Here is a 14,879-nt window from a genome sequence, read left to right on the forward strand (position 1 = left end):
GTGTCTGGTCAGGAATATTTTCTATCAAATTCAGTTTCTCAGGGATGGTTTCTATCAAATTCCTTTTTCCTGTGAATGTGCCACATTTTCTTTTTTCTTTGTATTCTTTGTAATTTTTTTGTTTAGAATTGTACATTCTAAGTATTATAGTATGGATAATGTTGGAAGTCAGATTTCTGACTTTTTCTTGATGAGGGCTGCAGCCATCAATTTTTGACTTTTTCAAACTATTTTTGCAAAATGTATTCCTTGTTGTTTGTGGGCACTGTAGATTCTGTTCCATTATTGCTTTGGTCAGCCAGTGACCTGACAACGATTTCCTTAAATGTCTGATTCAAAAGGGGGGAAAAGGTGTTCCATCTCTTTAAATCTTCTGATAGAAGCCACCTGTGAAAACATCGATAGCCTGAGAAGGCCAAAACCAAGGCAAGTATATACCAGTTCTACAGGGATCTGCCAGACCAACCAAAGTGCACAAACCCACATTTTTGTAGGTTTGGAACCAGCCAGCCACTTTAGGAACATGAGCTGCTATCCCTATAGCCGTGAGTGGTGGGGCCGAGGAATGGGGGATGGTAGCTGAGTCAAGTTATTCTTTTACCAAATATCAGCAGCCTCTGCTCATCAAACGCTCTGCTGGTTGTTTTAAGTGTTCAGTCAGGTTGCAAAGTTTTGTTTTGTTTTGTTTTGCTTTGTTTGAGACAGGCTCTCACTCTGTCACCCAGGCTGAAGTGCAGTGGTGCAATCTCAGCTTACTGTAGCCTCGACCTCCCAGGCTGAAGTTATCCTCCCACTCAGCCTCCCAAGTATCTGGGACTACAGGTATGTGCCACCACGCCCAGCTAATTTATTTTTTTGAGACAGGCTTTCACTCTGTTGCCCAGGCTGGAGTGCGGTGGCACAATCTCAGCTTACTGCAGCCTCAACCTCCTGGACTCAAGTGAGCCTCCCAACCTCAGCCCCCAAGTAGCTGGGACAACAGGCATGTGCCTCCACGCCCAGCTAATTTTTTTGTATTTTTTTGTAGAGACAGGTTTTCACTATGTTGCCCAGGCTGGTCTCGAACTCCTGAGCTCAAGTGATCCACCCATCTCTGTCTCCCAAAGTGCTAGGATTATAGACTTGATCCACCGTGCCTGGACTAATTTTTTTTATGTTTTGTAGAAATGAGGTCTCACTCTGTTGCCCAGGCTGGCCTCAAACTCCTGGGCTCAAGCAATCATCCTGTGTTGGCCTCCCAAAGTACTGGGATTATAGGTGTGAACCACCATGCCTGGCCAGGTTCCAGAGTTTGAAACAGTAGATTTTGATGATTATTTTCCTAGTTTACTGGTTGTTTTGGTGGAAGGACTGGCCTTTTCATTCTTGTAGCAGTGTCTTTTGTAAAGCAAGAGTTTTTAAATTTGGAAGTTCAGTTTATTGAGTTTTTTGCTTATGGATTGTGTTTTTTTGTGTTGTCTGAAGGCTTGTCTAACCCTAGGTTTCAAGGATTTTCTCCTGTGTTTTCTTTGTTTTGTATTTTATGTTTAGAAATGATCCATTTTGAGTTATTTTTGTATTACATGTGAATTTTTGGTCAAGGTTCTTTTTCTTTTTTCTTTTTGAATATGGATGTTCAGTTGTTCCAGAACCATTTGTTGCAAAGAAGATTCTTTCTCCATTGAATTGCCTTTGCACCATAGTCAGTAATAAATTGGCCATTTTCATTTGGGTTCTTATGGACTCTGTATTTTGTTTCATTGATTTATGTGTCTGTTCATTTACTAACACTACGCTGCCTTGATTATTACAGCTTTATTGTAAGTTTTTAAATTGTGTAGTGTGATCCGTCCAATATTACTATTCTTTTCAAAACTGGGTCATTCTAGTACCTCTCTGGCCTTCCATTAAATCTTTCTGTCAGCTTATCTATAATTACAAACAGACCCTGCTGTGATGTTTATTGGGATTGCACTAAATCTGTAGGTCTGTTTGGGGGAAAATTGACATCTTTACTACGTTGAATCTTCCAGTTCATGAACGTGGTATGTCTTTCCATTTGTTTAGGTCTACTTTGAGTTATTTCACCACTGTTTTCTTGGTTTCAGAATATAGACTTTGTACATATTTTGTTATATTTATACATAATTTTTGGAGCTATTGTAAATGATATTCTTTTTTTCAATTTTGATTTCTAGTGTTTATTGCTAGTATGCCAAAATACAATTACTTTTATGTGTTGACCTGTACCCTATGACTTTGCTAAACACACTTAGAAGTTCTAGGGCTTTATTTTCTAGATTACTTGAGATTTTCTATTAAAGGCAATCATGCTATCTCTGAAAAGGGACAGTTTTATTTTTTTCTGTGTAATCTCTTTCCACTTAACTTATTTTTCTTGCCTTAACGTAGTAGCTAGGGCTTCCAGTATATTGTGGAATAGGACAGATGACAGTGGATATCCTTGCCTTGTTTCTTGATCTTGGAGGGAAATTAAGTATGCTGTTAGCTGTAAATACCTTTTATTAGATTGCTATGGTTTGAATGTATCCCCCACAGTTTATATGTTGGAAATGTAATCCCCGATGCAACAGTGTTGACAAGTGGAACCTTTAAGAGTTGATTAGGTCATGAGGGATCTGCCTTTATGAGTGGATTAATGTTGTTATTGTGGGAATAGGTTCATTATTGCAAGGATGGGCTTGTTACAGAAGTGAGTTCATCCCCCTTTTGCTTTGTCATGCTCTGTCACCCTTCTGCCTTCCACCACGCAGTGATGCAGTAAGGCCTTTGCCAGGGACTGGCACTGGCGCCATGCTCTTTGACTCTCCAGTTTCCAGGACTGTGAGCCAATACATTACTGTTTTTTTATAAATTACCCAGGCTCAGATATTCTGTTATAGCAGCACCAAATTGACTAAGATACAGATTGAGGAGGTCTCTTCCACTTTGGGTCTACTGGCAGGTTTTTTTTTTTTTTTTAATCATTACAGTCATGCTTCAGAGATATTGTGGGTTTGGTTCCAGACCACTGCAATAAAGTGAATATCTATCACAATAAAGCAAGTCACACAAATTTTTTGGTTTCCCAGTACATATAAAAGTTAATGTTTATACTGTACTATAGTCTATTAAGTGTGCAGCAGCATTATATCTAAAAAAATGTACATACCTTAGTTAAGAAATACTTTATTGCTAAAAAATGCTGACACAGAAACCCAAAGTAAGCACATGCTCTTGGAAAAATGACACTTATCAACTTTCTTGACAGAGGGCTGCCACAGACTTTCAATTCATCAAAAACACAGTACCTGTGAAGCTCAATAAAGTAAAGCACAGAAAAATGAAGTGTGTCAAAAAAACGGGGACTGTTAAAGTCCTATTTCAGCTGAGATGGGAATGCTCCTCCTCATATGGGAGTGCTGCAGTCCATGGTGTTAACAGAACCATCAGTGAGCCATGTCTCTGCAGGCTGCCTCTGCATTGAGGTACTTCTGAAGCTTGCCCTGTCCTTCAAAGGTCATCCTGTGAATGATGGATGCTGGTCGTGGAGACAGATTTGACTGAAAAGTTAAATGTGTCCTGTCCTCCAGTCGTTTTTTTCCAGCCCTTGTTCTGTCTTTGTTATGGAGAGGTGCAGTTATATGACTATTCCATCCTTAGGAATATGGTTACAGGGCTCAGCTTCCTTATCTCTAATATGAGGATGCACGTTTGTTCTGCACAGGAAGCACTTTGTTTTCTGCTTGACTTGTGGTACTTCTCCCTGTGTGGAGGGTATGACTGAATAACAGGTGAGCTGTCTAGAAACCACTCATGTACTCACTTGTCTCTTCCTTCATGGGATTTGGTACCAGATATAGTGGTACAAAGATAAATAGGACAGGACTGCTGCCTTTGGGAAGTTTACAAGGCTATTAAGAGGGACAGACCCAGAGGCAGGGTGATTTCCACTGAAGAGGTGAGGGCGTGTAGAGGGGACATTTAGAAAGAACCATCTCTTGCTGTGCCAAATCAGTGTAAGATTTTTAGTTTTAAAAAGATGTTTTATTTGTATATCTTAGGAAAAATTCTTGCAGGTACTCGATATTTAAAAACTCAAGGCCAGGTACGGTGGCTCATACCTATAACAGCACTTTGGGAGGCCGAGACAGGTGGATCGCTTGAGGCCAGGAGTTTGAAACCAGCCTGGCTAACATGGTGAAACCCTGTTTCTACTAAAAATACAAAAATTAGCCAGACGTGGTGGAGCATGCCTGTAATGCCAGTTACTCAGGAGGCTGAGACATGAGAATCACTTGAACCCAGGAGTTGGAGGTTGCAGTGAGCCTCAAGCCAAGGCCTCAAGCCGAGGCGCTTGAGCTAAGGGTTCAAGACCAACCTGGACAACATAGTGAAACCCCGTCTCTACAAAAAAACAATTAAAAATTTAGCCAGGCATGGTGCCATGCATTTGCAGTCCCAGCTACTGAGGAAGCTGAGATGGGAAGATTGCCTGAGCCCAGGAGGCTGAGGCTGCAGTGAGCTGAGGTGAGATTGTGCCACTGCACTCCAGCCTGGGCAACAGAGTGAGACCCTGTCTTAAAAAAAAAAAAAAGGTAGTTGCTAGTAAAGGGGATTATACAGTACATGTTCAAAGCCCCCACAGTCTTCCCAATGTGTCCATTATTCTGGCTTCTTCTTAATTTTGCTACTGGAAATTTTGGAGTAGCTGAGGAAGAGTGGTAATGATGGAGTGGAAATAGAAGGCAGTGGGCAGAAGGGGTGCTGGTCTCATGGACCTAATGTATGTGATGAGTCTATATGAGAATCATTTTTTAGGTCCTCCTTGATGAAATGTTGTGTAGACAGTAAAACTGTATACCTACAAGTATGCCTCAGTTCAGTATGTGTCTGTGCCCAGGAGACACATTGAAAAGCAGTGCCCAGCTTAAAACTTGGGTTCTGCTGCCCACCAGCTGGGCAGCCTGAGGCAAATCACCTAATGTGGCAAGCCTGAGGTACCTCCCTATAAAATGGGAGCTGGTCTTTGTGAGTTTTTGATTAGCATGTAATACTTGGGCATTGAATAGCTTTTTGCTGGTACTTTTATTAGAGAATTGGAAATTTTGTTTTCTGCTTTATGGAGTGATGTTGATGATGCATAAGTGATGGCCCAACAGCCTGAGCAAATACAATTCATTCTATGGCCATCAGCAAACCTGTTCGGAGCTCTTGCAGGGCATCAGTTGTGGCTCTTAGCTGAAGCATAATAGCTCACAGCTGTGCATGTCCAGGGGCAGGCAGGAGACTCTTTGCCAAGGCATGTCACTTTTTGCTGTGCTAGAAAGAGTACTGGGCTTTGAGTCCTATTTTTGTCTCTTTTTAGCATTATGACTTTGGGCAGGTCAGCTAGTCTCCCTAAGCCTTGGTTTCCTAATCTGGAAAATGGGGATGATAATGCCTATTTTGTAAGGCTGCATTAAATTCAAGTGAGATAATGTGAATGTTTTTTGTAAATGTCTAGAATGGACTGGAGATTTGGAGAGGTGCCAAGTGCTGCTGTTTTTAGATTATGTTAAAGCCAGCACAGGTGCCCTTTTAGTGGGGAGAGTTGACTTGAGTTTTAACATAGAACAATTTTGAAAATAATTAGGAAGCCTGAAATTTGTATTTGTTCTCCTACACTGTGGACTGTTTTCAGGGTGTTTGGGTTCTGCTGATCATGGTACTCAGGGAGCTGTTGCTTCAGGGAATCCAGGTGCCTTCTTTATGGAGGAGGTGGGAGGGATTGGGCTGGGGCAGGGACTCAGACAGCATATGGGGCCAGACACCCCACTCTGGGGTTTCTCACTGTTTTTTTTCTCCAACTTGCCTAGTTATTTAGTCATTCATCTGTCCTGAGAGGCCATCTCCTGTCAGCTCTGCGATTGGACTTGCACCCACCATAGTCCTGGAGACAAAGAAGCATATGCCCCAGGGGAAGGCACAGGCACACCTGGCACCATCCTGGTAGTGGTTGGATGCGTTCCTTTGAGACATTACTTAGGAAGCAGATGAGCTTTCTTCCTTGTGGAATAGGTTGGCCTTGGCATGATGGCTGTATTGATGTTCTCCCACCCATGCACATGGACCCTGCCACCGCCACACAGAGACCTGATCCTTCAGCCATTAATGGGCCCCTCCCTTGTTTTTCCCTAGGAGGATCCAGTTGGCATCTAGGAAGACTTGCCATGACTTAGAGCTAGCACCTGTCCTGCAGAAAGTGGGTTGAGAGGCCTGTGTCTTGGCATAAGTGCCACTCTCTGATTTTTCTCCTGCCTCTGTGGGGTGGCAGGGGGCAGGAGAAAAGTCAGTGTGGGTGTGACATGGGGAATCCCAGCTAAGTCTGCTGGTCTCTGGTCAGAGGAGCTCCACGCTAGTCAAGCTATTGTCGCCATTTTATATACAAGGACACCAAGGGTTGTAAAGGATCAGGGAGTCAGGTATCTGAGACACAACTCAGCCACACTCTAAAATCTTCCTATTCCAAATCCAGTGTCCTTTCCATTTTTCCTTCTTACAACCCCAGGTCTAGGTAGGACAGCTGATTTTTACAGTAAGATAGTGGTGAAAAAAAATCGACCAATGGGTAGTTCCTGAGTGACTGCTCTGTAAGTGAAGGCAGCAGTTCAGACGGAGGCTATGTGATGCTCAGTGGGATTAGAGGTGTTTTCGGATTCAGTGCACAGAGCCCAGTGGGTGAGCAGCAGAGAGTGGCTGTGAAGTGGGGGTTTGAGAGGCTCTCCCACTTCTTCTAATCTCCAGTGGGCTCCATAGCTGGCCCCTGGGGCTATAAGTTCTGCTTACTGGGAGTCATCAGGGTGTGGCTTGAGCTGCAGGTCTGGCCATGGGCTGTCGGCCTGCCTTGAGGATGACCAGAGCCTATCTGAGACTTTATTTGGAGTAATGTCTTTGTATTTTGAAAACAAGTTCAACTTTGTTCCTAATTGGAAACTATTCTATTGATTGTTTACTTCTGGATATTTAAAGAAATGGTAAAATATGCAAACAAAATTTACCATTTTACCCACTTTTTAAGTGTACAGCTCAGTGGCATTATGTACATTCACATTGTTGTGTTACCATCACCACCATCCGTCTCCAAAACTCTCTTCATCTTGAAAAGTTGAAATGCTATACCCATTAAACAGTAACTCTCTATTGCCCTCTCCCTCTCTGGCAACCACCATTCTACTTTCTGTCTGTATGAATTTTCCTATTCTATTTTCCACCTATAAGTGGAATCATATAATATTTGTTCTTTTGTGTCTGGCTTATTTTACTTAGTGTAGTTTTTAAAGTTTATTTCATGTTGTATCATGTGCTAGAGTTTCCTTCCTTGTTAAGTTTGAATAGTATTCTGTTGTATGTATACACCACATTTTGTTCATTCATCTGTTGTTGGACACTTGGGTTGCTTCTTACCTTTTGGCTATTGTGAATAATGCTGCTATGAACATGAGTGTACAAGTGTCTGTTCAAGTTCCTGCTTTCATTTATTTTGTGTATATAGCCAGATGTGGAATTTCTGGGTCATGTAGTAATTCTGTATTTAATTTTCTGAGGAACTGCCATACCTTTTTCCATAGTAGCTGCACCATTTTACATTCTCACCAGGAATGTACAAAGACTCCAGTTTCTCCAGGTCCTCATCAATACTTGTTATTTTCTGGCTTTATTTTGCTTTGATAACAGCCTAGATGGAGGGTTTTAATGCTATAGTTTCTACTTTTTTTCATATTGTATAGTGGTCCCAGTGTCCATTTTGGCATAGCTTATGATAAAGTTGCAGTTTCTGGCCAGGCACGGTGGCTCACTGTAATTCCATGCCTGTAATCCCAGCACTTTGGGAGGCCGAGGTGGGTGGATCACCTGAGGTCAGGAGTTCAAGACCAGCCTGGCCAACATGGTGAAACCCCGTCTCTACTAAAAATACAAAAAATTAGCCAGGCGTGGTGGCAGATACCTGTAGTCCCAGCTACTCAGGAGGCTGAGGCAGGAGAATCACTTGAACCCGGGAGGTGGAGGTTGCAGTGAGCCGAGATCGCGCCACTGCACTCCAGCCTAGGCAACAGGGAGAGACTCCGTCTCAAAGAAACAAAAACAAACACAAAAACTGCAGTTTCCAAACTTTTGATTAGCAGTATTCTTTTTTTTCTAAATGTGGAACCCAGGAGATAAAACAGCTATCAGTCTAGGAAAGGTTTGAGTCTTCTTTGTCTGTGAGAAAGTACTTCCTTCCTTGCATGAACCCTTAAGAGAACTCAGAGCCTATTGTGAAAGCCTGTGCTAGAAGTCATTGCTGTAAGCACTGGTGACAGTGGCAGTCATTTTAAATTTATTTTATTATTATTTTTAATAGAGACAGGGTCTCACCTTATTGCCCAGGCTGGTCTCAAACTCCTGGGCTCAAGCAGTCCTTCCGCCTCAGCCTCCACAAGTGCTGGGATTACATGAGCCACTGTGTCCAGCCCCTAGCAGTTATTTTAATTGATAAAAGTGGAGCACGTGTTCAATCTGTCTGTTTGAGGCTTATCCCACTGCCTGCTGGGCCCTTCCAGCCCCTTCTGCCAGCCTCTCAGCTAGGACTTTTAATGGGTCCTCCTTCTGCCCTCCCTGACGTATTTGGTAGTGTCCATATCCCCATCCCAGTTCCTCGGGCTAGCCTCCCAGGTGTCAGGTCCTGTGAGTCTACCTCCTAGTGGGATTCCCCTTCATCCCTGCTGTCACGGGTCCATCTGGGATCCTGGCATCTTTTTAAAAATAAGAGCTTTATAATTTACATGCCATGTAGTTCCCCTAAAGTGTACAAATTCAGTGGTTTTTAGTATATTAACAGAGTTGTGTAACCACCACCACAATCAGTTTTAGAACATTTTTGTCATCCCAGAAAGAAACCCTAAACCCCTTGGTAGTTGCTCCCCAGTTGTCCTTCTCCCCAAGCCCACTAAACCAGCGGTTCCCATCCATTTGGCACCAGGGACTGGTTTCTTGGAAGACAATTTTTCCACGGACCAGAGGCAGAGGGCAGGGATAATTTCTGGATGAAACTTTCACTTCACATCATCAGGCATTAGTTAGATTCTCATAAGGAATGCACAACCGAGATCCCTCGCATGCACAGTTCACAATAGGGTTTGTGCTCCTATGAGAATCTAATGCTCCTGCTAATCCGACAGGAGGCAGAGTTCAGGCAGTAATGCTTGCTCACCTGCCGCTCATCTCCTGTTCTGTGACCCAGTTCCTAACAGCCCATGGACCAGTACTGGTCTGTGGCCTGGGGGCTGGGGACCCCTGCACTAAACTATTTTCTATCTCTATAGATTTGCCTATTCTGGACATTTCATATAATTGGAGCCAGAAGATACATGCTGTTTTGTATATGACTTCTTTCATTTAACATAATGTTTTCAAGGTTCTTCTGTGTTGTAGCATGTATCAGAACTTTATTCCTTTTTATGATTGAATAATAAATACTCCTTTATATGGACATACTTCATTTTATTTATCCATTCATCAGTTGGTGGACATTTAGGTTATTTCCACCTTTTAGCTTTTAGAAATAATGCCTCTGTGAACATTCATGAACAAGTTTTGGCGTGGACATGTTTTCATTTCTTTCGGGTAGATACACATAGGAGTGGAATTCCCTGGTCATATGCTAGCTCTGTTTAACATTTTGAGGAACTAGCAGACTGTTTTCCACAAGGGTTGCACCAGTTTACATTCCCAGCAACAATGCATGAGATTCTAAATCTCCACATCTTTGCCAATCCTGTCATCTTTTGCAGCCTTCAGACTAGTCTGCCTATCTCTAATTATTTTTCTATTATCTTTCTAAAACATAGGCAAAACATTTTGTTCTCCCTAAAACACCCATTGATTCCCTGTTGCCTACAGATAAAGTTCATGGCCTCTGTGTTGTGACTTGGCCCTCAACTACCTTTCCATCCTCCATTCACATCCCTGCTCTAAGGCCTTGTCTTCTAGTTTTCCCATCACACCTCGCTCTCCCTGCCTCTTTGCTTCACTGTCTTCCACTGCAGTGTATTCCATTCTTCAAGGCTTGATGCAGTAACTTACTCCTTTGCCTTCCTTAATCGCTTTGAATTGTTCTTTGCTGCCTTTAGATGTTGCCTGTGTTTCTTTTCGTATCATTCAGGTTTTGAAAAAAATAATAGGCTTGTTACCTCTGCTAGCAGTGATCCCTGGGGGCAAGGATTGTTCTCACTCTTTTGTGTGCCTGGCACCTGATGCATTGCCAGGAAATGATGAATGCTATCGTAAGGGACCAAGGAGCTCCTTGTGTGTTAGACCACACCGCTGTCCCAAGGCAGCTCTTCACTGGCCTGTCTGCATAGAGCTCAGGGAAGGACTGGTTCCTGGTGGACCTTGGCACTGTGACCTTCCTGGCTCTTCATAGGCCTTGTCTCAGTTTGTCCTATTTCCTTTCTAGGAGAGTTGTGGACTGGGGCAACCTTTGCCAGTGATGAGAAGTGATGCTGCGTGGCAGTGCTGAATCTCTCTGAATATGGTAAGGACTGATGCCTGCCTATTTTGCGGACCTCAGTGTTCTTTTGTTACTTTACTCCTAGGGGCGAGGGGCATTTTCCTGTTAGACTCTGAAGGCTCTTATTATGGAGTAGCCTTCCTCCCAGGAAGGCTGTTGGCACCTTTGAGGGTGTGAGATTGCTTGCCTGGTGGTTGAAGCGGCTTGCAGGACCTTGTCACAGTTGCTGGAAAGACATAAAGTTAACATGTTTTGTTGAAATCTGTTGTTCCATTACCTGGGTCTTCTACTGTGTTGAGCTGTTGCTGGGGTGTCCCCAGTGTCTGTTGCTTTTGCAGTGGACAGTACCCAGGACATACTTTCTGCACAGATTGGCATAACCCTCCCCCCTCACCCCCCCACCCCCCGCCCTTCCTTTTTTTTTTCTTTAGAGGATGATTTTTTTGTTCATTCCCCACATCTGAGAAGGCCATAGCTTTTCAAGGTAGAATAGATCATATGCTGGAGCAGAATTGTATTCATCTGTGGGTATTTGAAGAGATGAGTGACATCTCAAAGCAACTTGTCTCTTCCACCAAACCCCTGTTTCTAGATTCGAATTGCAGCCTTAAATGCCAGCTCCACCATTGAGGATGATCATGAAGGAAGCTTTAAAAGTCACAAAACCCAGACAAAGGAGGCTCAGGTACGTAATGCGAGGTCTTCTCTGTAGGTGGACCTTCTCATTTCTATAGAGGGAACCTCATTTTAAATACATTTAGGCATCTCCTCAGTGGGGTTTTAGGGGGAAATTCCATTTTGAAAGATGGCTAGCTCTCCATCTCCTGTTAAACCTGTTTTACTTAGGAGACGATCATATTGAGGAGAAATTTATATTTATCAGTGTATGTGAAGGCCAGCTCAGCCCCCAGGCCCACTTCCATGCACCCCATTCTTTGTGCAGCCCTCAGGAGTTGGGATACCCAGGGAATGGTAGAATATTAATGGTAGATGGTGTTTCGAGGTTCCCTAGTGTATTGCCCTCACTTTACAGTGTGATGAGACTCTTGAGGGGAGCAGCCTAGACTGGGATCACCCTCCAGGTCAGTGAGGGAGCCAGGTCCAACCTCAACTCCTAGATTGTTGGTCACTCCTCTTTCCCATGAGGCCTGGCATCTCTTCCATTTCTGCCTTCTTCTTTCCATCCATTCATCTCCATACCCTTGTCCTATCCTAGTGTAATAAGAGTTTGCTCCTGCCTTTGTTTTCCCTGAAATAAACATATGCCTTCCCTTCCACCCCCCTGCATTTTATGGTAGAAATCAGGACAGTTCCAGAGCTGTCTCAGAAGTCTACTAGTCACCTGTCCCTAGTCTGCAAGGCATGTCAGTGAGGCTCAACCTACCCAGTGCCCCCTCCCTCCCACAGGAGATTGTCATCCTCCCCAGGCAAGGATCAGGCTATGGCAGAGTGATGAGTAGAAAAACATGGAAACCAGGCCGGGTGCGGTGGCTCATGCCTGTAATCCCAGCACTTTGGGAGGCTGAGGTGAGTGGATCACTTGAGGTCAGGAGTTCGAGACCAGCCTGGCCAACATGGTGAAACCCCGTCTCTACTCAAAGTACAAAAATTAGCTGGGCGTGGTGGTGCACGTCTGTAGTCCCAGCTACTAGGGAGGCTAAGGCAGGACAATAGCTTGAGCCTGGAAGGCAGAGGTTGCAGCGAGCTGAGATCATGCCACTGCACTCCAGCCTGGGCGACAGAGCGAGACCCTGTCTCAAAAAAAAAAAAAAAAAAAAGAAAAGAAAACAATGGAAACCAGCTTTTGTTTGTTTATTTTAAGAGATAGGGTCTCACTCTGTTACCCAGGCTGGAGTGTAGTGGCATGGTCACAACTCATTGTAACCTCTAACTCCTGGGCTCAAGCAGTCTTCCTGTCTCAGCCTCCTGAGTAGTTTAGGACTACAGACACCAGGCCACCATGCTCAGCTGATTTTTAAATTTTTTTGTAGAGACAGGGGTCTCTCTATGTGGCCCAGGTTGGCCATGAACTCCTCGGTTCACACCTTGGTTTCCTAAAGTGCTGGGATTACAGATGTGAGCCACTGTGCCTGGCCTGCAATGGAAACCATTCACACTGAACATTTTACTCACAACCCTTCTGATATCATATGTTTGGGGTATTTTCCCCCATACCAATTCTCCAGCTCTCCATATACCAACTGGGTGTCCTACAATTCAATTCTGACACTAGCTACACAGAGTTAGTGTCAGACTCCACAGCACTAACAGCTCATCCCACAAAACCGCCCTCACTTCAGATGCCAGTTGCAAGCGTTGAGTGCCAGGATACCTACACTTCTGTCCAGCCGGTCTATAAAATCAGGGATTCTCACCCCCTACCCCTTTTAGATTTGATAATTTGCTAGAACGACTCACAGGACTTAGGAAAACACTTTACATTTACCAATTTATTATGAAGGATACAACTCAGGAACAGCCAAGTGGAGGAGATATTTATGGCAAGGTATGGGGTGGATTCACAGAGCTTCCGTGCCCTCTCCAGGTGCGGCACCCTCCCAGCACCTTGATGTTGTTCACCAACTTAGCAGCTTTCTGAACCCTGCCCTTTAGGGTTTTTAAACAGAGATTCCATCACATAGGCATGATTGATTAAATCATTGGTGATCAGCTCAATCTCCAGCCTCTCTTCCCTTCCTGGAAGTTGGGAGGTGGGGGAGCTGAAAGTTCCAGCTATCTAATCACATGGTTGGTTCCTCTGACTATAGCCCCGCCTTACACACATTTTTGGCTTAAAAAAGACAGATCTTTATGCTGTATGAAAACATCTCTTGTCTTGATTTGCAGGAAGCAGAGGCTTTTGCATTGTACCACAAGGCCCTTGATCTGCAGAAACATGACCGGTTTGAGGAGTCTGCCAAAGCCTACCATGAGCTCTTGGAGGCGCGCCTGCTGCGGGAGGTGAGGCATCAGCAGGCCAGGCAGTGTGCCGTGGTGGTTAGTGCATGGGCTGTGGGGCTGGGTACTCTGGGCCTTACCTCTGCTCTCCCATTTCTTGGCTGGGGAACCTTGAAAACATTATTTCACCTCTCTGCCCCTATTTCCCCACCTCTAGGTATCTGCCTCATTGAGTTTTTATGAGGGTTGAGTAAATCCAGTGAAGCATGTAAAATGATTCCTGGTGTAAGTGCTTGTTAAAGGCCAGCTATCGTTATTACTTAATCTTCACAACCACTCTGCCCAGTAGCTGGGTTTTACAAATGTGGAAACTGAGGCTTAGTGAGGTCTTGATGGCTCAAAGCCATCCAAGTAAGTGAAGCATTCAAACCAGGTTTGGAGTCCATGGTTTGCTGATACCTAATGATCCTACTGGCAGCACATTTTAGCAAATGCCATTTGAGTAAAAGACCATGAGCTTGGGAAGTCTGTATAGACATGCCATGCAATTTTGAATATAGTCAGAAGGACTGGGGACACTGGTTACAGTAGAGAGGGGCAGGCAGAGCAAGACCTGGTCCCAGCATGGGGACTGTGGTAGTGGTGAGTGAGTTAATCCTTGAGTTGACTGGAGATGTCGACTGGAGGTTTGGGAATTGGTCCCAACCTGAAATTGATTTAGGAAGGTGTATATTTCATTAGGAGGAAAGGCGTTTGTTTTCAAGTTTTCATGTTTGTTTTCGCCCAAACATGCAGATGATGTGCATTAAGGAAGCAGATAAGCTCCATGGGTATTTACTGGACTGCACAGTCCTTCAGTTGAGCAGAGTCTCCTATAGTGCTAGGCATGCGGACACTTATGACTCAAGCAAAAACCTTGATGGTTTTTGCTGCCGATGAGATAGAATACTGAGTTTTAATTGTCAGAAGAAAGCATCTGTTCCTTCTCTCACCCAAGGTTTTTCTTTGTATTCCTAATTATATAGCTTGTCAAGATTCTTTGGTTACTGGTTACAGTGCTTTGGAATTAGTGGTATGGGACTTGTGACCTCCTCCTCTCCTGTTAGTAGGAAGTGGGTGAGGACCCAGAGAGGGAAAATTAGTTTATTCCATGTTTACTGAGCTTTGGTTATGGACCAGTTGGTGGGCATGTTGGTCTTCCCTCTCAGGCCATGGTGGAATGCCAGGTGGGCCCAGCATCCAACAGTTGCTAGGCAGGAACCTTTTACCTAAGGGCACGGTCATGTGTCAGCCTTTTAGTTGTAGGTGTGTGCATCTTTCTGTGCACAGTGTATCACTTTCAGCCTTAAAAGGTTGTTTTAGCACCCTCCTTTCTTATAATAGTAAAACATGCTCATTGTAAACAATGGAGAAGTACAGAAAATACATAGAACAGTTTCTTTTTACACTCATATTGCATTGGCATACTTAA

At 44.0% G+C, this 14,879-nt stretch overlaps 1 protein-coding gene across 16 annotated transcripts in view; it reads left to right on the plus strand.

The window, feature by feature from the left end:
• Window positions 1-14,879, plus strand: part of CABIN1 (calcineurin binding protein 1) — a 166,015-nt gene that overhangs the window by 13,701 nt on the left and 137,435 nt on the right. For all 16 annotated transcript variants that reach the window (XM_016939804.4, XM_016939808.4, XM_063808360.1 and 13 more), the window contains exons 2-4: window positions 10,457-10,534; window positions 11,103-11,195; window positions 13,358-13,471. In XM_016939804.4, the coding sequence (XP_016795293.3) occupies window positions 10,532-10,534; window positions 11,103-11,195; window positions 13,358-13,471 (210 nt within the window). In that variant the 5' untranslated portion in view covers window positions 10,457-10,531. The remainder of the gene's footprint in view (window positions 1-10,456; window positions 10,535-11,102; window positions 11,196-13,357; window positions 13,472-14,879) is intronic.

This window comes from Pan troglodytes, chromosome 23 (genome assembly GCF_028858775.2).
Source record: "Pan troglodytes isolate AG18354 chromosome 23, NHGRI_mPanTro3-v2.0_pri, whole genome shotgun sequence".
Lineage (NCBI taxonomy): Eukaryota > Metazoa > Chordata > Mammalia > Primates > Hominidae > Pan > Pan troglodytes.